The sequence below is a fragment of the Amphiura filiformis genome, chromosome 13 (genome assembly GCF_039555335.1).
Source record: "Amphiura filiformis chromosome 13, Afil_fr2py, whole genome shotgun sequence".
Lineage (NCBI taxonomy): Eukaryota > Metazoa > Echinodermata > Ophiuroidea > Amphilepidida > Amphiuridae > Amphiura > Amphiura filiformis.
The window spans coordinates 1,639,630-1,664,952 of NC_092640.1; the positions used below are offsets into that span (position 1 = coordinate 1,639,630).

At 36.9% G+C, this 25,323-nt stretch overlaps 1 protein-coding gene across 1 annotated transcript in view; it reads left to right on the forward strand.

The window, feature by feature from the left end:
- The first annotated feature begins 19,581 nt into the window (after window positions 1-19,581).
- LOC140168679 (uncharacterized) overlaps window positions 19,582-25,323 on the forward strand; it is a 35,809-nt gene continuing 30,067 nt past the window's right edge. The window contains exons 1-3 of the mRNA XM_072192090.1: window positions 19,582-19,817; window positions 22,529-22,700; window positions 23,990-24,096. Of these exons, the coding sequence (XP_072048191.1) occupies window positions 19,595-19,817; window positions 22,529-22,700; window positions 23,990-24,096 (502 nt within the window). The 5' untranslated portion in view covers window positions 19,582-19,594. The remainder of the gene's footprint in view (window positions 19,818-22,528; window positions 22,701-23,989; window positions 24,097-25,323) is intronic.

Below are 25,323 nucleotides of genomic sequence, written 5' to 3' on the forward strand. Positions count from 1 at the left end.
ACACTTGAGTAAAAACATGAGTAAAATTCTGGACTTATACAACAAAATCTGATATTAACTGAAACTTCTGAAAGATGGTATTTAAGTGCTGTGTGCAATATAGATATGTCCTTCTAAATGCTTCAGAGCATTAAATCAGGTGCAAAGACAGAAACATGTTTTCTTATGAAAGAATATCACACAGCTGATTAACAGAGAGATCTGTAAGAAAGAGAACCTGTATTATACTAGTAGTTGACATAGTAATGTACTACAGTGCGCAAAAGAATTTAGGTACCAAGTAATGTGTTCTCCTAGGTAAAAACACAGCTTTTTTTAAAATTGTTTTATCAAATGCAAGGTGAACAATAGCCCATTTGCAATGACTATGTGAAGCACAGATATAGGCAACAGAGTACTATTATTGGTTGACCTCAAGTTCGGTAGTGACAGGGACAAGTCTCACTTGTTAAGTTAATCACACAGAGCGTACAAGCATGTATACAAGGGCGGTTTGTAGGCATGCTCACACGCATTGATGTCACTGCGGAACTTGAAGTGAACCAAAGTAAACATCTCAAAAAAGTAACTAACCCCCCCTTAAATAATGACCATTATTCAAAAACGGATGATTGTATTACAAATCTGTAAAATGCGTTGGAAGTAGAATTTATTTCTGCACATTTTGACACCTCATTTGTAACAATTGACTAAATATTGATTGTCACAGCGTACATTTAAATCAATGTAACCCAAGATTTGAAAGTTGCAGTAAATTGTATGGATTTTGTATTCAGTGTAATGGAAATCTGTGTAATGATATCTGAGTGTTTTTGTATTGTAAAAATTTGTATGTAAGTGCAACTTTCAAATCTGGACCTCACTACATTAAATTGACCGGTGTTTTATTGTTTTCTGGGCTATCGTATCAAATGAGGTGTGAAAATGCGCAGAAATAAATTCTGCTTCCAACGCATTTTACAGATTTGTAATACAATAGCCCCTTTTTAAATAATAGCCATTATTTAAGGGGGTTAGTTACTTTTTGTGAGATGTTTATATATGAGACAGGGTATTGGACTGAATGCCTATAGATAAACATTACTGCTCTTCATCAATGTCAATGTACTTTACATCTGCTTAAAAAGTTACCTTTTTCAGACACCATCACGGCGTCTTCATTCAGCGTAGTGTTTACAATCCTCCGGTCACCTGCCCGCCATCTACAATGATCTGCAGACACTTGACCACCCATCGGGTGGTCATGTGACCGGAGGATTGTAAACACTACGCTGAATGAAGACGCCGTGATGGTGTCGCAAGCTACGTCGCTGCTAACCAAGACTCTGAAAAAGGTAACTTTTTAAGCAAATGTCAAGAATGACAGAGTCCAATATCAGTATCCATGCTGCTACTTTACATCTCTTTACTTTAGGGGCTGACTGAGTCAAAATGGGCTTTTCCAGTTGAAATCCATACACCGTATGGAAAACATCTCCCATACAAGGGGTTATGATTTCAAATGAAGCTGCCCATTTAGGTAACCCCATTCAAAATTCACACTGCCCCCTGGGTCAAACTTTCCCCAGTGTCATCCAATGTGCCATGAATTAGTAGGACTACAAATGGAATCTACTGGTCAGTTTGTACTCTCATTACCACATCTGTTCAGTGATGCCAACGCCGCGCCTTAGGCGCACAATTGGGCTACTTGGCGATCACTTGCCGCTACTCAAAAAAGCATGCCGCTACTTGTCTAAAATTGGGCTACTTTTGCCAGTCACAGGCCGTGGCATTAATTTGATGTATTTTCCTTTCAATTTAGCCGATTTATAAAGGTTTCGAGTCTTTGAAGCTTCAAATTGAAATTACAATGGGTTTTGTGACCATTTATTGATCGGTCAGTAACTTCCCAGTAAGTACCGGAAGTTTCAAATTCAAGTGCTTTTCTGCCCAATTGGGTGTTTTGCATTCTAAATTCGGGTAAATCCGCCCAAATATCCGGTATTGGGCGCTTTTTTGGAAGCTTAAAAATTGGGCTACTTGAGAATCCTTTACCGCGGCCTGGCGAGTCAATGCGCCGCGCCTTGACGCTGAAAAGTTTTGGCAACACTGCATCTGTTGCTTCTAGCTGTGGCTTTAACCCCATGAGAACTACCTGCTGATTGGCCAAAATGAATATTGCGTCCAATTTTGAGCCAATCAAGGAGGGTATTAATAAGGTCATTTGCAAATGCAAGTTTGACCATAAATAGATCAAAGCCTAGTCATAATTGGCAATTGAAATTAGCATCACAAGTTATCAACCAATCAGAAATGCTGTAAGATGAGAAGGGGGTTAAGCTTTGTAGGTAAAATCTTGTGTAAAAGGCACACTTTGTTGAATTAATCATGGATATAGCAAAGATCTTTGCAGAAAAAAAGTTACACAAAAAGAATGGTAAAAGTATTCGGGAAAAAAAAAGCATACCGCATTCCACTTCCAATCTCCTGTGAGATTGTGACCTCCATTTTTTGGGGGGTCACTGTAAGGTTCATGTGATCAAAATACAGCTTGGGAACAGGCAATTTGAACTTAGATACGATAAATGACCATCATATCAGCATCTCATTCACCAAGCTGGTCTGCATAGCATCACATGATGTAGGTATGGTGAAAGGTCTTTGCAAAATAGTGTAGTCAGCTGGAATTGAAAATAAATCCTTCACTCACCGGTAATTATATTTATGTTTTCCTTCTGTAAAGAAATAAAATTGAAGACATTTTACTATATATTGTGTTCATTGTAATCATCATTACCACAAAATCCACACTTATATGTGATGCAATCAAGCAAAATCAGTCGGTACTCGGAAATATTAAATTTTCAGTTTCTTATAGGATAGTAAAAGGCATTTACAAAGCTGCATTTTGCAGAAATCCCAATGAAATTGAACAACCAGAGCAAATAAAAGAGTTTCCAAAACAAAAGGAAACAAAAGGAAATATTGCCTTTGTTTGGCTGTATCTCAAAATCAATATTTCCGAGTTCCGACTGATTTTGCTTGATCACATCACATATTTTGATCTCACACACAAACCTCAACATGGTTAATGCTACCCACCTGTTATGCCTATCCATATCCAATATTAGGCCCCCCAAAAAAATGTTTGGTTGCCCTCAGAGACCGACCCAAAAAAATCAGAAATCTTGGTTCAGGGGTTTTTTTTCATCACTTTTTTAGAAGAAACCGTATTTTGGACAGTATCAAGGACATTTTATATTTGTTATTCACTCATTTCATTAAGTAAATGCATATTTGAGTAAAAATAAGAAGTATTTCCATTTAAATTCTGTCTAAAAACACAATTTTTTTAAATGTAAAATGATCAATTGTCAATACTAGCCTTTTCAAAATGGAGGAAGAGCCCATGAAAAAAAAATGAAAAACAGGACCAACCTACCGACCATCCAAATTATTGTCTCGAAGGGCAACCAAACAATTTATTTTTTTGGCCTTATGGAAGTACCACTCCCCATGAATAGATGCAAACATATACTGCACACAAAAAGTACCCGAACACTTAAAACAAATGCAATATCTTAAGGGATCTGGAATGAGCGTTTTGAGCGTTTCGACAGTATTTTTTATGGAACATGAGAGCACCTCAGACGTATCGAATTGCATTCTGAATACGAAGCATGTCTTTCTGATATCAAAATAATTTTCATTTTTGAAAATCACGATATAATACAAATTTTATGACAAATTATAAAAATTTGATATTTTTCAAATTTTGAAATATAACAGTCCTCGAAGTAAATTATATAAATCTAATGATATATTCTTAAAGTGTATGTAGCTGGGAGGAAAAGCCGACGATCAATTGAAAATTTTGACTTTTCATATTGAAGATAAGGATTTTTTCCCCCAAAAGACCTAATTTTTTTTTGTGTTTTGGGAAAAAAGATCCATATCTTCAATACGAAAGGTCAAAATTTTCAATTGATCGTCGGCTTTTCATCCCACCTACATAGGCCTACACGTTAAGTATAAATCATCAGATTTATAAAGTTTACTTCGAGTACTGTTAATAATATCAATTTTTAATGATTTGCCATAAAATGTGTATTAAATTGCGAATTTCAAAAAATCAAAATTATTTGATATCAGAATGATATTCTTCGTATTCAGAATGCAATTCGATATGTCTGATGTGCTCTAATGTCCCACAATAAATACTGTCCAAACGTTCATACCCCTTCCCTTAAGACACTAAATCTAAATTGTAAAATAAAGTTGTTGATAGGTGGAGAATTATGTTCTGCGTACTTTGATACCTTATTCGGCACAGTTTTGATTTTATTTCATTAAAGCCATATTATAACATTTGCTGTTGAGGACGCCCTCACTGATTTTTTAAAATTCATTTTTACACGATTATATTGTACTTTATTAAACCAATATACCCTGCAAATGTCAAGGCTCTAGGTGCTGTAGTTTTGTCAAAATCCGAGATTTTGAATAAAGCGCCGGAACCGGCGTCTTATTATTACGATGGAATTATTAGTCGAACACATACACGATGTTCATAACGCACAGTACGTACACGGCATGCGGGACGGTGATCTACACAACAAAGGGTCGTACCATAACATGACCGAAGGAGTGGTACGTATTGGCGACATACGCGCTGGTAGTAAATTCCAATTTTCTTTGCTTTGCCGTAGTTGTTCGGCTCAAAAATAAAGGGATATCGTATCTGACAGTAAAACTAACATTTTATGGCAAAGAAATGCTAATCTATTTTGTATGAAAATGTTATAATATGGCTTTAAGCTGTATATACTAATTTGAAAGAGAAATGACCGCCTTTCAAAAGTGACAAATGTAGGTAGGTATTTCCTTCAAGGCGATTTCTTCAGCCTTTTGTTACGGATTCAATAAATCCTGAAGGATGAACACTCACTCTGCTGTGATCAACGTCTGTGTGCTTTGAGGGAAAAGTCAATGCAAATTTTTGTCACTTTTGGAAAGTTTTTTTTTCAAATTGCTGTAAATTTCTTTGTATAAGAAAATAAAGTTGCATCATTATTTTGTAATTTATTAATGTTTTTAAGAAATGGCTTTTGTTTTCAGTGTTCGGGTACTTTTTGTTTGCAGTATTATACTTCATTTGAAATGAATTTGAATTGTCTTGTCTATTTATATAATTGTGATTGAGTTCGTTTAATACTGCACAAATGGAAGAAGTTGTTTCTTAACCTCTTGGAAAGGGGAGGGGGCAGGGGTTAAAAAAGGTTTGTAGGCCCGGGGGGAACTTGTATTTCAAGGTGGACACCATGCTTGTGTACAAAAACAAGTAAAAAGGGTCCGTTGTTTTTCAGCATTGGACAAGTACAGCGCTGTACCTGTTTAGCCAAAAATAAGGAAAAGTGGTATACTTTTCCGAGCAAAATTTGCAATATAGGGTACCAAAGTTTAATGGCAAAAAAAAAAAAAAGGTGAAATAGGCTATGTTTGGCTTCTATCAGATTACATCGTAGGGTAAACCCAGGGCTGTCAACTTTTTGGAATTGCTTGGCGTGAGAGCGTACTGGGATGTGCCGACTCCAATGTTCATTTTGTACCATGATTATTTGGAAACAGGACGGTTCGCACCCTTTCAATTTCGGACCCGTGCACTTTCGCCCCTTTCTTTCGCCCCCCTTTTTAAACCGCGGGTAATGTGCTGCTGTTGATTGATGATGCACGATCGATCGCTTCAACTCCCGGCGGTACAGTGGGGTGTTGTATGTGTATTGTATTGGTTGACTGTTTAGTGTTGATTGTCTGTGTTTGCAAGCAAATAGTATGTTTTGTTTACCCGGGATGTTGATGGACTCTCCGGTTCGATTGAATTTAATAGGCCTATATTATTACAATATATTAAATGTGCTTCGACTGAAGATTGGTATTCATTATGTTTTTGATTTGTTATTTTATTTTACTTAGGCATATTTTATTTCATTTCTATTTTATTTTATTTTAGGCCTATTTATAATTTTTATATAATTATTATAATTATTATTATTATTATTATTATTATTATTATATTATTATTATTATTAGAATTATGTTACCTTATTAGCACTTCATTAATAGCTTTATGATTTAGTGTTAAATTATTTAAAGCCTATAAAATTTATATAGGGCATAATATTGATATGGTCAAAAATGTGATGGCTTATAATTTATAATTTTATCCCGTCTTTATGTTGCCGAATTGATCTTCTTTGACATGAAACTAATGGGAAAAAATATTTAGCAAATTTCTCAAAGACAACTTGCGCACAAGCAAAACAAACGCCTGGCAGCAGCTTTGCGATAATGCTGTGCTGACTTTCGCCACCTTTCTTCACCGCGAGTATTAGCTGCCACTAGTACGCGAAAGCGCCGGGCGTGACATGGGTTCAATCAATGCAATGGTAGCCTACGGTGACAAGGCAGTAGCACGCATATATTCGTCCCAGAACATACCCGTACCGGATCGATTGCTTGACAAGTCTCCGGGCCACGCGGCCGCGTGACTGTATACATAAGGTGTAACTTCTTCAACCCATTATGTAATGAATGACTTACGGGAAAGCGCCGGGTATGGTGTGGGTTCAATCAATGGTACCGGAAACAGACACGCAAAAGTGCCATATGCCTAGTGACGCCCCGCGGCCGCGTGCCGGTATAAACTTGTCAAGAAATACAAGCATAGAAACTTTTGAAAGATATTTATTTATGAACAATATGTTACGATTGCACATTGAGAAATATTACAATTGCATCCATATTCTTTGCCAAATATAAAATATTATTAATCAGGAAAGTTTTCTGTTCGTTTTAATGAGAAATGTAAATAATGAACCAAATGTTTTAACTTTTATGTCTTTTAATGAATGATGTATTTTGTCTGTGTTCTTAATTAATTTAATATAGATATTTCTACAAGTGTTACGAAAATTGTATAAAACAAAGAAATGTAAATACTTTTAATGAATTTTGATATATTTGATGTATGATTTTTTGATGTTTATGTTTTAAAAAAATTCTTACATATATATGGCCTATGTATAATTCTACAAATTGTTATGTATATTGTTTTCATGACACAGGGCCCCTGTAATAGCAGATTTATCTGAAGGGTAACCCTGTATAAATATGGTTTTAATAAGTAAATAAACAAATTTGTGGAAAAAAATGCTATCCAATTCTGCATTGTAAATGATTCATTTTGTTTACCGGCCTGTCAATCACGGACTCATTATGACGATGCTTCATTAACACCACGGCATATCTTACGCGGTATCTTAATCCGCTAAATACTCTATGCCGACAATTTTAAGGCAGGATGTTTGAACTCGAAGATGTCAATAATGTAATAGCATCTATTTCTTAGATATTAATAAAGAAGATCGTGTAAAGGGGATGTCTTTTGAAACATGTCTTGTTTTTGGATGTTGCTGCACATAATAATTTATTTCTATCAATTAGATTTGTTCAGTTCATCTTAATTTCTTTGTATTTAGGTTTTTTTTTTTTTTTTTTTCTTTTTCTTTCTCTTTCTTTCTTTCTTCTTTCTTTCTTTCTTTCTTTCTTTCTTTCTTTCTTTCTTTCTTTCTTTCTTTCTTTCTTTCTTTCTTTCTTTCTTTTTCTTTCTTCTTTCTTTCTTACACATTAAAGTATTTATTTTGGAACTTTGGGGGGCAAGAAATTTTGACGAGCCGAAGGGGGGAGGCAAGCAATTTTTGGCCAGCTGAGAAGGGGGGGCAAGTGATTTTTGGCACACATTCATGTGGCGCCTTTTAAATAAAACGCTCTAAAAATGCACAGGAAAACAGTACGGAAATGCTTTAATATGCAAATTATCCTGCTCGCTCCACTCGCAACATATATCTAGACCATTTTTAAACCTTAAAAGGTTTGAAAATTGGGATCCCAAAAATTTGGCATGTGTAAGGGGGGGCAAACATTTTTGGCGCGCCGAAAGGGGGAGCGATTTTTGGCAGGCCGAGAAGGGGGAAGCGATTTTGGCGGGCCGTTCGGAAATTAACCCCCTGGGGGAATAATTATTGCACAGCCCTTATTATCATTGTTATTATTATTATTATTATTATTATTATTATTATCATATTATTATTATTATAATCATATTATATTTTTAAATTAACTTTGTTTATATTATTATCATTATTATTATTATTATTATTATTATTATTATTATTATTATTATTATTATTATTATTATTATTTTTATTATTATTATTATTATTATTATCATCATCATATTATTATCATCATATTATATTATTAAATTAACTTTGTTTATATGTTTTGTGTTACTCTCCCATTGGATTTAGTGTCATACTTTCATTGTTTTTAATTTTATCAATTGCTTGTTGACACTTGTATCCTTTTGGATCCATCCTTTGGTCGTCAGTTGGAACAAAGTTCCCGTTTTTATACATATTATAATTAATAATTAAATATAAATTTATTATTATTACTATTTATTGTTATTACTATTTTTATCATTGAATTCTAATTATTTCATTATTTTGGGTTAGCCTGCTACTAAAATATCTGGCCTGTAATATATTCTGAGAAAAAAAATCGTTCCTCTATTTTGTTTTAAAATATCCTTTCTTTCCTTCCTTCCCATGTTTATTATGACTTAATAAGTGCATGCCCGACGGCCCAGTACTATAAACATACTACGCCGCATCGCCGGGAGTTCAAGTAATCGATCGTGCATCAATCAACAGCATGACAGCAGCACAATACCCGCGGTATAAAAAGGGGGCGAAAGTGCACGGGTGCGAAATAGAAAGGGGGCGAAAGTGCACGGGTCCGAAATTGAAAGGGTGCGAACCGTCCAGCATTCGATTATTTGACCCACGGCGCTCGAGAATGTGAAAAGCGGGGGGGGGGGGGGGAGCAACAAATTATTCATGACGATGCGTGGGATTTTACTCCAGCTTTTTGCGTGAGATTTACTACCTATGCGTGAGATTATACTACCTTGGCGTGAGACCGTGAGAAAGTGACCCAATGCGTGAGACTCACGGCCAATGCGTGAGAGTTGACAGCCCTGGTAAACCATTAAGAAACACCAAACTACTAATATCAAACAAGAATCTGAACATGAATTTTTACTCTCTTTGTGTTCAAAAATGACAAAATAATTGTAATAGGTAGGCCTATGTTTTGCATGCGCTGAGTAATACTCGTTAAGGGTGCGTTTCAAGAGTATATACACAAGCATGGTGTCCATCACGTAATGTAATTACCCCCACCCCCGGGTTTGTAGGTTTAAAGAGGGGGGGGTAAAAGTTTCGGGTCCTCTGGTGGAGGGGGGGTCAAAAGTTTGGAATCCAAGTTTCCAAGTGCCCAGCCCCCCACTAAAGTATTACCGTAGCTAGTAGGCCTATTTATGAACATTCCCTTTTATAGTAGACCCTACTTGAATGGGGGGGGGGCATGGGGTGAAAGTGCAGGTGAAAATGCGTGTCCAGCTTCCCGATAAGGTACCATTCACAAACACTTGTTGGGGGGGGGGCCTGATGCAAAATAATTTCATCGCGAAAATTTCTGTGGCCCCCCCTTTAGACCTCAAAAATTTCAGGCCCCCCCTTTTTGACATGAAAATTTATATGGGTCAACCCGGGGGGGGGGGGACACTTCAATATGAAATGGATATAGGTGTAGGGCTGGCACTTTCGCACTAAGGGGCATTCGGTGAGAGCAAAATGTAAAAAATATGGGGTCATTGGGTGAGAACATGACCTTTTTTTTAAATGGAATCTTTGGGTGAGAGCCGAAACAGCGTCGCAAAAACCTTGAAAATCAAATTTCTAGTCACTTCGCAATGGCTTCAAATTTCATTGTTTTTTCAAAATAAGTAACAAAATCAGTGATAAATGAAAGGGTATTGCTGTTCAAATTGAACTGGTAAGGGTCTTTGGGTGATAGATCAAATGGAAAAATAGGGGGCTTCGGGTGACAGAGCATGTGTTCGTAAATGGGGTCTTTGGGTGACAGCGATAGAGCTAGCGATGCTGAAAAAGGGGGTCTTAACAGCCCTACATAAGCTTACATAGGCGTCACCTCCAAAGTTGGAGTGCCCCCCCCCGGGGCCAACCCCATAGAAAAGCATATAAACTCAATTTTTCCAGGAAAATTTGTGGTCATTTTTTTCAGGGCCCCCCTTAGGAGGGTCAACAAATTTTAGGGCCCACTTTTGCATCAGCCCCCCCTAACAAGTGTTTGTGAACGGTCCCTAATTGATTGGTGCAAAATACCGATATACCTTTAGTATAGTTGATGCAATTTGTTTTATTATAGCGGCATTAAAATAAAAATGTACATAGTATTGTAATGAATTTATAAGATTAAAACGATATCTTTAAATAATAAAAATAATGTTAATAGCTATTAAATAATTTTTTGAGCAGAAAATAAATTTAAAAGTGATATTATAATATTATAATATTGAAAGCAATCGTCAAGTGCACGGTCATATATTTTTGTACCTGCAACTGCAAGATCGATCGCCAATTTTCGTCAACAATCTCGGAAATAAAGCATGAAAATAAGTATAAATTGGTCCAGAAATAGTTGCCAGCTGGAATTATAATATTGAATATGTGGTGAAGTTACGAAGATATAATACATCAATCTAGAAGCCCAAACCATGGTCACTTCGATGTAGTTTGTGTAGGTAAGCTTCCTTGGTTTGAACGTGTATCACTCAACTGTCATGTGTAGCCTACTGTATTGCAATTATAATACATCATGAATTCATGCATGCACTTCTTCTTCTTCATATACGTGCATACCTCAAATTGAGTATTGTCGCACGGGCTTAACGTGCACAGTTTTTTACCTAGGCCTATGCACGATCCTGGAACCTAGGATTGATTGCAGATATCAGAACCGGGGATGGTCCCACTTCTCTTTGCGAATAGCTCTGAGACTGACACTTATTTAATTAACGTGCACAGGGTAAGGGCATGAAGGGTTTGACTCTTCCTGTACTTACGGGACCAACGGCTTTACGTGACTTCCGAATCACGGTCGAAGCACATACACTACCTATATCTGCACGTGATAAGCAGTGTATGGGGGCGAGAAGAAATTAAATTAAATTATGAAATTAATAACTGAACTGAATTGAAGGATTCCTTACCATATAACTTTTTGGGAGGGAAGAGAATTTTCACCTAAGCCTAGGCTTAGGCAAGCCCAAGGCTCGAACCCTCATTGCTCGTATCTCCCGGCCGGCAGCGCAACGCCTTAATCACTCGGCCATCTCGCCCTCTTACTGCCATCTTGCCACTGACTGTAAATTTAAGGGGGTACTACACCCCTGCCCAATTTTGTGCCTATTTTTGCATTTTTCTGAAAAATTATAGCGCATTGGGGACAAGTAAGATATGTATATTATAGGGGCAATGACTACAACTACTGCACTGGAAATTTTATTTGGTCGCATGTCATAAGTTGGGTATGCTAAAAGGGTGGAGGGATTACACTTTTCTAAAAATTGCGATACAAATTTGATTGGCTTTCCGTAATCCAATATCCTACAGCAGTGGTTGATACCTCATTTTAAGCCTAATATTATGCTCTTTCAGTCTACTGAAGCATATAATTATAAATTATTCAGTAAAAAAATCACATCAGTTGAAATAAAAAATGCCAGGGGTGGAGGAGCAGGCGGATGTGGAGCAGGCGGATGCGGGAGTGTGCAATAGGGCATATGTGAAAATTCACATGTCAGCATGTCAAAACTACTGGTTATTTTTGCAAATCTAGGGAGGGTATGATGTATTGACAGCTTTGAATGCTGAATTTGTACAACTAAAACAATTACTGACTACTTAAGGTGGCACTACACCCTCTGATACATTTTGTGACAAATGTTGCATTTTTCTCAAAAAGTAACTACACACTGGTAACAAAAGTTATGTATATTATAGGGGCAAGGAATCCAATTACTTCACTGAAACTTCAGTGACTCATGACAAGGGGTTCATTATATAGATGTTAAGAATTGAGGTACATTCTAGCGGTACCTCTTTTCTCATCATAAATAATGCACCGCCTGGATCGAGTGACCGAAAATTCCAGCGCAGCAACTGGACTCCTTACCCCACAATATACATGACCTTTGTTACCAGTGTGATATTACTTTTTGAGAAAAACGCATAAAAATAGTCTAAATTTATCAAGGTGTGTAGTACCACCTTAAAGGGTTATATGTTCAATTTTTTTCATTTTTAATGAAATCCTAGTTGAATTTCAGTATTTTTAGCAATATGCTAATATACAATTCTCTTCTTGATATTCATTTCCTCAATAATAGAATAACCATCTCGCTAATTACTCATAAAAAGGTCATTGACCTTTACAATGTAATTAACATCCAATCCATACAATTATTTTAAATAGTTCATTTGAAGCATTAATGTTTTGAGAACATATCCTCCAAATCTGATGACATTCTTGCATAAAATAAACATTTTACAGTCATTTTTGTAATTGAGGTCCGATTTGAAAAAAACGCATTTGAAAATTGAGATTTACATAGACGCCTGTGTATTAATTAATTAGTAATTAAGCATTATCTCAAAAATTAAGCAGTTGTTAAGGTTAAAAATGGTGTTAATTATTAGAGATTGTCAATATATACAACATATCAAAGAATACATTTTTGTCATTTTTTACCATGTAATGGAAATTGTACCCAACTTATGACATGCGACCATTTCAGCACAGACAACAGTTGTGGAGTTACAGTCAAAAATGAGGGAAAACCAATATTTGATCAATAAATCAATAACTACTTGCTTTGAGTTGCTGAATTTTCAGTACAGTAGTTGTAGTCCTTGCCCCTATAATATACATATCTTACTTGTCACCAATGTGCTATAATTTTTGAGAAAAATGCAAAAATAGGCACAAAATTGGTCAGGGGTGTAGTACCCCCTTAATGCATGAATGTACACACACGTGCAAAGTATGTCCATTATAATCAAATGCAGCAAACCTTTGACATGTTTGACGAGCGCGACTACAGCGATGTTGCAAATTCGGAGCTAACAACGCGTATGCATATGGCGCACATGCACAACCTCTAAGGTCTCTGTTCATTCCAAATTATATTTTCCCATTTCCTTGTACACCTGTACCTTGTAGAAATTCTCCCCGTAGACCTCCTCGTGGAAGTGTAACACAGGGCTGACGAGAGTGTGGGACGCTAATGTTTACTTCTGGTCGTCGTCGTTGAGGTCTGGTCCACTTCTGAAAGGGTTCAGTTGTTTTGATGTCTACAGTCGATTGGGGGTAATTGATTCCAAGATGAAATTGTAAGGGGGAAAAATGATGTAGCGAACTGGCTTGATGTGATGAAATTAGAGTTGCTCCATGGTATTGTTGGTTGTGCGTCCGTATTGGTCTGTCACCTTTCTTGGTACCTATATTCAATTCAAGCTCAAATCCGCCATGAATTACAAAAAAAAGTATTTTGTGAAAAGCACATAAACATTGCTTTTCACATTTCTGCTCGAAAGTGTTCCAGTTTAAGGTTTGAAACATATTGTTCACACTTGATTTTCTTCCATAGTCTCCTAAGACAAACCGTGCAGCGCGTCTTTGCACCATTTCGAGGAGTTTTGTGTTTTCTTTTGTGACTGGATTACATGCTATCGAGGCATACTCGAGGTGTGGCCTAACCAAGGTCAGGCCACATTTTATGTGCAATATGGGTTTTGGGTGTTATTTATTTATTTTGTGCAATATTTTGGGTTCGGGAGTTATTTATTTATTTATTTATTTGGTTCTGTTGCCTGATCTGCTTGTTTCCCCCATTTCTTATTTCTTTAAGGACCCCAATGGAAATAAGCCTCAATTTTATTGAGGCTTTTTGGGCTATCCTTGGTACTCGTCTGGTGATTACTCCATAATCCATATATTTCGTTGCTATATCTGGTATTTCATGCAATTGACCACATCTTGTATACGTATTTATAATGTATATTTTTTTATCATATGTGCTGTAATATTTTTTATGTGAGTACTGAATAAATATGAATGAATGAATGAATGAATGAGATACAGCTTCTCTTTAACACCTTTGAAGCAGTTTTATAAAAGTTCCTCCTGATGAAATTGAGCACTTTTGTTGCCTTAGTAGAAGCATGTTTTGTCTGCTTGTTCCACTTGAGATTGTTTTCAATATGCTAGAAGATGTTCCCCCATCATGTAGTTTGCACTCCCTGGAGTTCTTTGTCTTGATATTCTCATGACATTGCATTTTGCGGCATTGAACTTCATGCCCCATTTATCAGCCCAATTTACCATGCTATTCAGGTCTTGTTGAGAGAGACTCTTCATCCTTCTGGTCTGAGATGGTACGTCACGGTAGATAATGCAATCATCAGCTTAATAATCTTGCCGTCGCTTTTACGAAGTCCATGATGTTACATGTATAAATAAAGAGTATGAACAGGTGAGGCCCCAATACTGTGCCTTGTGGGATACCACTCAATACAGGCATCCAATCTGATGTTTTCCCATTCACAACAGTCCTTTGGTGATGGTTTGTGAGAAAAGATTCAATCCAGTTGAGCGTTTTATTTCTAACCCAATAGTAGTTTAGCTTCTGTAATACCCTACGGTGCAGAACTACATCAAATGCTTTGCTAAAATCAAGTATAGCAATATCACAAACTTGTCTTTTTGTTGTTGTGTGCTTCAGTCGGGTCGTGAATCGTGGCGATTAACTGCGTTTCGCACGATCTGCCGCTTCTAAAAGCGTGTTGGAAATCAGTGATGATTGAGTTTGCTGTTAAATACTTCCTAAGTTGGCTGTCCAGGATATGCTCCATCAATTTACAACACACGCAGGTTAGTGAAACCGGCGGTAATTTGCAGGGTCACTCTTTGAGCCCTTTTTAAAGATGGAAGCTATATTTGCTCTGGCGCCAGTCTTCTGGTAAAATACCCTGGTCGTATGATTGTCTAAAGATGAAGCTAAGAACAGGTGCAATTTGTTCAGCAGCCAGCTTTAAAGCTCTGTTTGGGATTTTGTCAGGTCCTGCGGCCTTTGAAATGTCTAGATGTCTTTTAGCAGTCAGGTTCAAATTCGCAGTCAATTGCGGGAACCTGTTTAGGTTCTCGCAAAGGGCTTTTGCGAGAACCTTCGGTTCGCGTGAACGTTGTAGTGCAGAACGATATATTCGAAAATTGTATTCATCTATTGCTATGGTAGTCAATCCTGTTACATCATCACTTCTATATGGCGAATACAACCAAAGGAGACACTTTCATTACTATACTAGTGAGGTCACATCTATTATTATGGGATGGTCAAGTAATATAAACATTATTGAAAGTACATGCATACATGGGCTATGGATTCCCGTTCGTGATTGTACAATAAATTGACAGCTAAAATGAAGAAAACTGCCTTTTCCCCAACTAAATCACATTTCCGTTGCAGAAAGGTAACATATAACACAACATGCGATCTGAGACTTGGAAGCTTACGAGAACCAATTTTGGTTCTCCTAGTTGCAATCCAGCGAGAACCTTCAGGAGAACCTGTTCTCGGGTTCTCCTCGAATTTGAAACCCTGCCCAGTTTTGCGATTCCATTCACAGAAAAGTCAATATCAGGCATGTCCGGGAATGGGCTTTTTTGCATACTACATAATGTAGGAATATCATTGTCCTCCCTTGTGAAGACACTTTATTAGCTAAGGCTTTTTCCCTTGGTCGTCAGTCACAGTCTGGTTGTTAATCTTTTTAGCTTTGATCACCATACATTTTTTGTATTTGCGACAGGTCTTGATGTATTTCCAAAATTCTTTGTTTCCTGCTTCAGAAATATCTGCGATATGTGCACGCTTGGCTTTCCTTAGTTCTTTGTTAACCTCGGTTTTGGTCTTCTTGTATTTTTCCCATCTTCCAACACCTCCAAGTTTCTTTGCTTTATTATAATACCTCTCTTTCTTCCTACAAAGTTTTAGGAGTCTTGTTGTGAGCCATGGGACACGAGGATTGCCAGACACCATTTTAGTTGGAACATTTTCATCAATCAAGTTGCACATGTATAGAGTCTCTGAAGGAGCACCAATTTTCCTCAACGGACTTGGACTCAGAAATTTGTCTGCAAAGTCATGGGCCTCCTGAAGAAATATTTCTTCATCCATTTTCTTCTACAGATGTATTTCTCTCGGTGGTTTTGATGGAATGGGTGCCTTAATATTGAATTCAGCAACAACTGCACCGTGATCAGAAAAGCCAGAGTGCGGCTGAATATTCCTCACAAGTAACGGGTGCGTGGTAAACAAAGATCTAAAATGTTTTCAGTTCCATTTGCAGCACGACGTGTGGGGAACATAACCAGTTGTTCTAATCCAAAATCAGTCCCAGAACAACGCCAAATATGGATTAAAAGACCTTTGACCTTGGATGTACAACAGCAAGTTATGATCTAATGGGAAACTGTGCACATCAACAAACACCATTTCTATCAAAAAGGCAACGTCTGATATAATTTGAAACCACATAAATTACTAGAGTTGGTTCTTCTCTTGGATTTGGACCAAGCTTTAGAATATCGAATGTTGCGTTTTGAAATAAAACAAACCAGAAATTTATCACCCATTGTAAAGATATGGTACATGTACCGAATACATGTACATACATTGGCTGACCTTGTGGATTTCCTGGCCCAACCATGCTAACCACATAAGGAGATTATATGATTAACCTAGTGCAGCTATTGTCATAGCAGGGTATTATTATGTAATACTCCTGATCCATATTTGGCGTTCTCTTGGACTGAAAATCATCAGCTATGTTTATGATCTCTTGTTGCAGAGAGTTGGTGATGATGGGCAATTTCCATGTCATTTTGGGTAAATTGAAATCACCCCCTAAAATTATATATGGGGATTTATTTTCTTCGTAAATCTTTACTAACGAGTCATTCAGGTTTTTAAAGTCAGTAGTCGCTGTCTGCGATTTTATAATATGAACCAATGAACATACTGGTACCATCAACAAGCAATTGGCACCATGTTATTTCGCCGTGACAGTTCTCTCCATTAAGATCTGGTCATTCAAGTCTTGGTATGGTGTCTTTTGTTGCAATGAAAACTCCTCCGCCCCTTGTGGTCTTTCTATCATTTCTGGTTACTTGGAAATGGCTGGGAAAAATTTCTGCTGATGCAACACTGCCATCAAGCCATGACTCAGATCCCAGGATGATATCCGGCTTTCAGAATTATCAAATGCAGCAAGGTCCGCGGTTTTGTTATTTATACTTTGAAAGTTTGCAATGACTATTTCAACGACATTACCGATTTTCTTTGGAGGTCTACAAGGATTTTGATTCACAGTACAATTGTCAGCATCACATGCGTTTTTTCTGTTTCCAGCATTACGCTTATTTTTAATGTATGTTTAACTGTCTTCCTTGTCCTAGTCAGTTTAGGGCTCGAGGTTTTATTTGCAGAGACCGAGTTCGTCCCAGAAATTTGTACAAAATATCAAGATTGATGAGAAACAAATATATTAAATATTGATATCAAATATAACACAATTAAGAATGAGTGTGTATATGACATGGTTTAAAGACTACTTTGGAATGAACTGCATTGTGCCCTGCATTAATGCATTACATATACCTCTAACTAGTATCTTGTATTAAACTACTGAACCAAATCAAATGCAATTTACACATAATGAGTTATTCCAATTTAAAAGCCACACTACCCCGCTGGAAGATTTTGGAAATATTTGCTACAAGGGAGTATGACTTTCAAATGGAATAAGCACCTCCATTAGAAACTCATACACCCTCTGAGAAAGATTCAACATGAATATTCCACAGAGGGAGGGTGCGGTTCAAGTAGAGTTGTTCATGGACTGTCTGGATTAATTGGGTGTTGCAAGAGTGTTTGGACCTAAAGCCATGTTGGCTATCTGTAAGAATGTTGTATTTTTCCAGGTGTGACATGATGTTGGAGTGGAGTATGTGTTCAAATACCTTACAACTCACGGATGTTAGTGAGATGGGTCTATAATTTGATGCCTTAGTCCGCTCACCTTCCTCCTCAAATATCTTCCTCGGGGGAGTATGACTTTCAAATGGAATAAGCACCTCCATTAGAAACTCATACACCCTCTGAGAAAGATTCAACATGAATATTCCACATAGGGAAGGTGAGTTTCAAATAGAGTTGGTAATTAATGCACTAATTCCATTTGAAATTTATACTCCCCCTGTAGAATTCTCTGGAAGATTTTGGAAATATTTGCTACAAGGGAGTATGACTTTCAAATGGAATAAGCACCTCCATTAGAAACTCATACACCCTCTGAGAAATATTCAACATGAATATTCCACAGAGGGAGGGTGAGTTTCAAATAGAGTTGGTATCTAAATGCACTAATTCCATTTGAAATTTATACTCCCCCTGTAGAATTCCATAATCGTCCAGCAGAAGTAGTGTGGATTTTAAATGGAATAGCCCAATGTGCTACATGTTCATTTTTTCAGTTCAGTGCAGTTTTTATTTTTTAATTATTGTGGTATGAACTTTAAATAACTTATTTAATCAAACAAAAGCATACGGTCAGTTTCATTGCGACACACTATACACTGCAATTTAAAACACTTGCCGAGTAATTGGGAGTTATTTTTATAATTTTATGGAAAAATAACCTCCCAATGACTAAGCAATTTTGTATATATATTATGTTCATATATACATGTACTACATGTCACTATATGTAACATGTAAAACAACAAAGTGGTAAAGTAATAAGATATCATGTTACAAAGAACCAAGTTTATTTATTTATTTTTATTTTATTTATTTATTACACTTTAAAACGGAAAACTTCTGACTCTAACCTAGAGTCTTGATTTTTTGCAGGGTATATTGGTTTATTTAAGTACAATATAATTGTGTAAAAAATGAATTAAAAAAAGTCAGCGAGGGCGTCCGCCTCAGCAAATGTTATAATGTGGCTTTAAGTATAAAATCTTACAAAATCTTAAAAAGCAAAACCACTGCACATGTGCATCCCACATGATGCTACTTGCAATTACCCAAAGTCATATGCATGTATGGTTTAGCTGGCCAGGCCAGTGAAACATCTGTGGCTAAACTTTGCCAATGGAGTGCTTGGCATGCAAGGGGTCCTGGGGTAACAACCAGGAAAGAAGAAGAGAAAACCTTTTTCCTCTGGTGCAGTTGTGAAATGTAGACCCCTTTGGATGTCAGACACAAGAACAGGGATAGGCGCCATGATGAGGGTGTACCTTGGCTGCCCAAGCTTTCCGCACCCATGTGTGTACACATGATACCGTAATGCAATCACATCATGTGGGATACTTGTGCTATGCGTTTCCCTGTGCATTGAGGTTTTTGATGTTTGGTTTGGGTACAGTTAACACTGATACTTGTCTACACTGTCCCTTCTGACTGCTAAGAGTTACAACGGTAAATGTTCAACATTGTATATTTTCAATAATTGCATTGACCCCGTTCTGTACTTCATTCACAGATAAAACACCAGTTATCATGGAATTAGGCCTACGAGTTGTACGGGGCCCTGACTGGAAATGGGCGGCACAGGATGATGGGGAAGGACATGCTGGTACCGTGGTTGAAATCGGAAAAATTGGGAGCTGTACATCACCTGATAAAACTGTCGTAGTGGAATGGGATTGCGGGACAAGGACTAACTACAGGACTGGTTATCAGGGAGCTTTTGATTTGCTGGTGTATGACAACGCTCCTGCAGGTAAGATTAATCTATGGGAGTAGGAATGGGAGTGTGGGACTAACTACAGGACTGCGGGAGCTTTTGATTTGCTGGTGTATGACAACGCTCCTGCAGGTAAGATTAATCTATGGGAGTAGGAATGGGAGTGTGGGACTAACTACAGGACCGGTTATCAGGGAGCTTTTGATTTGCTGGTGTATGACAGTGCTCCTGCTGGTAAGATTAATGTATGGGAGTAGGAATGGGAGTGTGGGACTAACTACAGGACTGGTTATCATTGACCTTTTGATTTGGCAGTGTTTGACAATGCTTCTGCGGGTAATCCGGGTACATGTAGGAATGGGATTGTGAGACAAGGAATAACGACGCATTAATAATAAAATGTGACCTCAATTTTAATCACACCTAACTTTGAAATTAATTTTCCTTTCAAAAGTGTTGAATCATTAGGAATAATTGTCTGGTCCCGATTATATTGTCGAAATGTAGTCAAAATTGAATAAAAGTCGACATGAAGAAAAACATGTTCAAAATGTTACCAAAAAATCTTGTTAGGTCCGAGGTCCACTAGAACATTTTCTTTCATGACTTTTTTTCTAACCCATATATTTTTTCAAATAATAAAAACCAAGTGTCATACAATGTAAGTGAATTGGGCAGACTGTAGGCTCAAACTTGGGTTTAAAGTGTGCTGTAACAGTGCATCTTGTTTATTTAATTTTATTATTAAATTGAATTTTTCTGAAAAAACAGGTTGTTTTGGTGAAATCATGAATTATTAATGTACATGAAACCTCTGATCCGTGTTGAGGCAATAAAATATAAGCAAGCAATATTGTATACGTGTGTACACTTATGATAACTCCATAATACATACATGTACACCTGTAGGCTTAATGGATTGCCAATTAAGATAATTGAAGATGCTTTGAACATAGGGTTGCCAGTTATTCAAACAAGGCAAGGGTAGACAGCGCATATAGCCCATATTTTCTGTCAAAGGAAAAAGCACACAAATTAATTTTTGAGTGCTTTTAATATTAAAATCCAGTAAGACTTTGAATTGATTTGATGACACAGTAGCCCACATTTTCAGTAAAAGGAAAGGGTGTCTTAAAACTCAAGGTTGTTTCTACTTAAGCCATACATGTAAACCTTAATGGGTGAAAAGACAATAGGATCCACAACATGCTCTCTATCAGGGCACAGTTCTTTAACCCCAATACATTTGTATATTTATTGAATGACCTTTGGAAATTTAGGTACAAAAACTCATACCCTGCAACTTGGGGTCAAATTTTGTACTATGATTGTTTAATTAAGGTTATTGTCCTATGTCATTGAGATGAGGCCATTGTGGTCCATAGTGACAGGCAAATACTTGAATTATTTGGGTGCTTTTATGGAATCCGGTAAGAAATTACCCAATTTGGTTGAAATAGGCATCTAAACCCTGAATTATTTGGGTGCTTTGATGAAACCCAGTACTTATGAAATCACACATTATTGGGTTGAAAAAGGCAGAAAGTTAATTATTTGCATGCTCGTACTGGATCCATATAATTAGAGATATATGTGACGTGACATGTCAAAAGGAGACACTTTTGTTCAGGTTATCAATTTTGAGGTTTTTACATATCTTAAATATAGAGATATTTTGCTTCACAACACCGTTTTCCCTAATGAAATTGGACATTCCTAAGCGAATATATTGAGTTCATAAGTTATGGTATTATGAAATTGGAAAGTGAGATATCAGCCTTTAGAAATATTATTGACAATGTTGAGAGTAGGAATTTCCTTGAAAAATGTCTCAAAAAATGCAAGTTGCCAGTTATATTCCGGTCTGAAACTATCAGACAATATTTTAAACATTAATAACATCACAAATTTGCAACAAACCCAAATTATGAAAAAATCACCCCTGTGCAGATTTTTGGCTATTTCTCCATTTACGATCCTGCCCAAAAGTGTCTCCTTTTGACATGACACGTCACATATATCCATAAAGATGGAGTAGTCTGACCCAATACTAGATCCAATAAGAAATCGCCCAATTCAGAGGACGAAATGAACTTAAATTTATAAAGCCGAAAAGCTCATCTCAATCGACTGATTTTGAGAGTACCTAAAAAGATCTAAACAATCAAAACTCAGCATTAAAACAAAAGTGCAGTGATTTATAGTGTGTTACGCATAAGCTCAATGCCTAGATGTTGATCAATCCACAAACCTCAGCACACTTTACACACATCTTTTCATGTAGGAACCAAACAATCAAACATCTGTGATGGATGTACAAGACATGGCACACAAGGAATGAGGTGGAAATATATTAATGGACCTAAAATTGACCCTTGGGGTACACCACATCAAATGTTTTATAACTGTTTTGTACACATTTCTCATCTTTTCATGTAGGAACCAAACACCCAAACATCATGGCTGTACAAGACATGGCATACAGGGAATGAGGTGGAAATATATTAATGGGCCTAAAATTGACCCTTGGGGTACACCACATCAAATGTTTTATAACTGTTTTGTACACATTTCTCATCTTTTCATGTAGGAACCAAACATCCAAACATCATCTGTGATGGCTGGACAAGACATGGCATTCAAGGAATGAGGTGGAAATGTATTAATGGACCTAAAATTGACCCTTGGGGTACACCATGTCAAATGTTTTATAACTGTTCGTACACATTTCTCATCTTTCTTTGTAGGAACCAAACATCCAAACATCATCTGTGATGGCTGTACAAGACATGGCATTCAGGGAATGAGGTGGAAGTGTATTACTTGTGAAGATTTTGATCTGTGTTCAGCGTGTTACATGAGCGACAAACATGATATCACTCATAAATTTATGAGATTTGTCTCACAAAATGCAGTAGGGTAAGTTTGTTGTATGTGTGATAGTATTGAGTTTGCATTTCCATTTGCAGTGGAAGTGGTACACTATGCCATAGTCAATTTGTGATAAATAAAAAATGTGATCTGCTCCCACAAAACCAGACATAAGTCACTAATTTTGAAAATTGAGTTTTTGATGTTGATACCACATTATTGTTTATTTGAAAATCCAAATAAAAGTCAAAAAAGATAATGAAGAAATATATTTTAAAATAGAATGCAATATTTGTTTCTTCCATAAACGTAATTAATATCCTAGCATTGTCACACCCCTCCACAACCCCATGCATCATAGCGACGGCCCCTGTATCCTATATGAATATGGGTTGGAATTTTCTATATTTGTCACTTACGTTAGAGGGGAGGGGGGAGGGGTTAGCCTTCTAACGAAAGGACTTTCGTTTATAGGGCTTCGTCGAACTTTTGGGTTGTTCCCTAAACATGTTAAGGGATCAAAAAATAATTAAAACTGAAAAACAAAATCTGCAAGGTTTTTCACCCCATTCCCAACTTTGACTCTCCGTATCTCAAAATGGCTGAGTGCGACTCATGGCGGGTTTCGTCAGAGCGGGTCACAAATATGTTATTAATCATGAGGAATGTATTCAGATGAACTTGAAATAATATAAATGTTATCACAAGTAAATGTATTCAATAAATGGTCATAAAAAGGTTTATAATTAGTCTCAATAAAAGTAAAGGCTTTGGATGTCGACATTATATTTTGGCTTCTCCCTAGCAACTGCTGGAGGCACTTCGTATTGTGAATCGACCGAATTCAAGGTGTATAATGATCATAGCTTCAAGTTGCGAAGGTCAAATCAGGGTTTTTATAGCCAGCCCAAGTTGAGTGCTGGCTAATTTATTCAGAAAACACCCATCTAGGACATGTGTTAGTACTCCACCTTATGATAAAACTGTGTTAATTACAAAACAACAACAACAATGGCCGCCTTGAACAATCTAGTGAATGTTATGTATGGTGCTGAAAAATAGTAGTTTTATATGCGTGTGGACGTGAAAATGATAGATTTGTTGTATTTACTCAATTCTGTAGGTAATCTTAAAATATGTGCGCAATTTTGTGCCAGTCCGGAGGGAATTTTTGATTGAGTTCCAGTTGGAAAATGCCAGCGGCGATTATAGGTAACCGGCCTAGCTACAACTCTGGGTCAAATTTCTATTTTGAAGGCGTTGAATAAAAAAGAATTTACACAGCTTGCACAGACAATTTTTTTTACAATTTATTTGAAATTGATCTCATAATGCAGGGTTCCTGTGTGTCCAAGGAAGAATGCTACTAAAAAGCAAGTGAGAGGGCTGTTCCCAGGAGCAAGAGTAGTCCGTGGCGGAGACTGGGACTGGGGAAATCAGGATGGTAAGTTGATTTTCTTTTCATAATGGGCTATTCCAGTTGAAATCCGACACCCCCTATATGGAAGACATGACCTTAATCTTCCACACAGGGGGTTTAGAAAAAAATTGAAACAGATTTTTCAACTGTGAGAACTGAGAAATAAACCTTTAAATTGGGTAAAGTCATTTTTGGACGACACTGTATGATGACCACTGTATATACAACAGTGATTTTTTCAGACACTGTTTCAGACAACCTCATCTGCCATGACACCATTCTTTAACTCCAATATGCTTGTACAGTCATAAAATCTGCATGTGTTGAATACAAAAACTTGTACTGCAAAATGTGAGGTCAACTTTTGATCTATGATTGTTGAATAAATATCAATGGGCTAGGGGTTATATGGAATATTTAAAAAAAATCTTTCACAGAAGGAGTATGATTATTAAATGGAATTGGTTAGGTTAATTATTCCCCCCTGTAGGAAAGGATTTACCTGTATCTTCCACAATGGGAGTGAGTATTTGAAATGGAAGTTACCAAATTGTCTATTCTATTTGAAACCCATACTTCAGTTAAATCTTCTACAAGGGCACAGGAAATGTGGATCACAAATGGAATAGCCAATGCACTTTGGCATTATAGGCAGTTCTGTAAATACCGTATTTCGTCAAATAGTCGCCCCCCACCACTTGAAACAAGATGTTTAAAAAATGCAGATATTTCCATGCTATCTTGTGTAGTAAACTTATCAAGTTGTCCACATCGTCTATAATAGCGTCAATAATTGGCGAAATCTGGATTGGAAACCCGGAAGTGAACCAGAAGTCAGTGTTTCTAGTTCATAGTTTGTCATTTTAGCGTGAGTTTTAAGTTTACCTAATGCTTTTAACGGGAATTCTTATTCAATGGGTGCGTCTTGTAAAGAATTCACGTAATTTGATTGGTTTTCGGGTGTATAATATCTCACAATAGTTGATAGTGATATTAGTCAGGGTTGCGCCGCCACGCAACGGCAATGCACGCTTTGTTGCTCCTCAATGATCGCGCGATAATGCGTTCGCGTAATACACATGCGAGAACTAAGAACGCGATTGGCGGCTTAGATGTTCGTGATGGTTTCGTTCATTTAAAACAACGGGATGTCCTCACAAAAGTAACTTTATTTTTTTCTGAAAAAGGGCAGTTTTTCTCGCAAAAATTACATTAAAACTGAATAAGAATGAGAATAAATGATAGGATTTT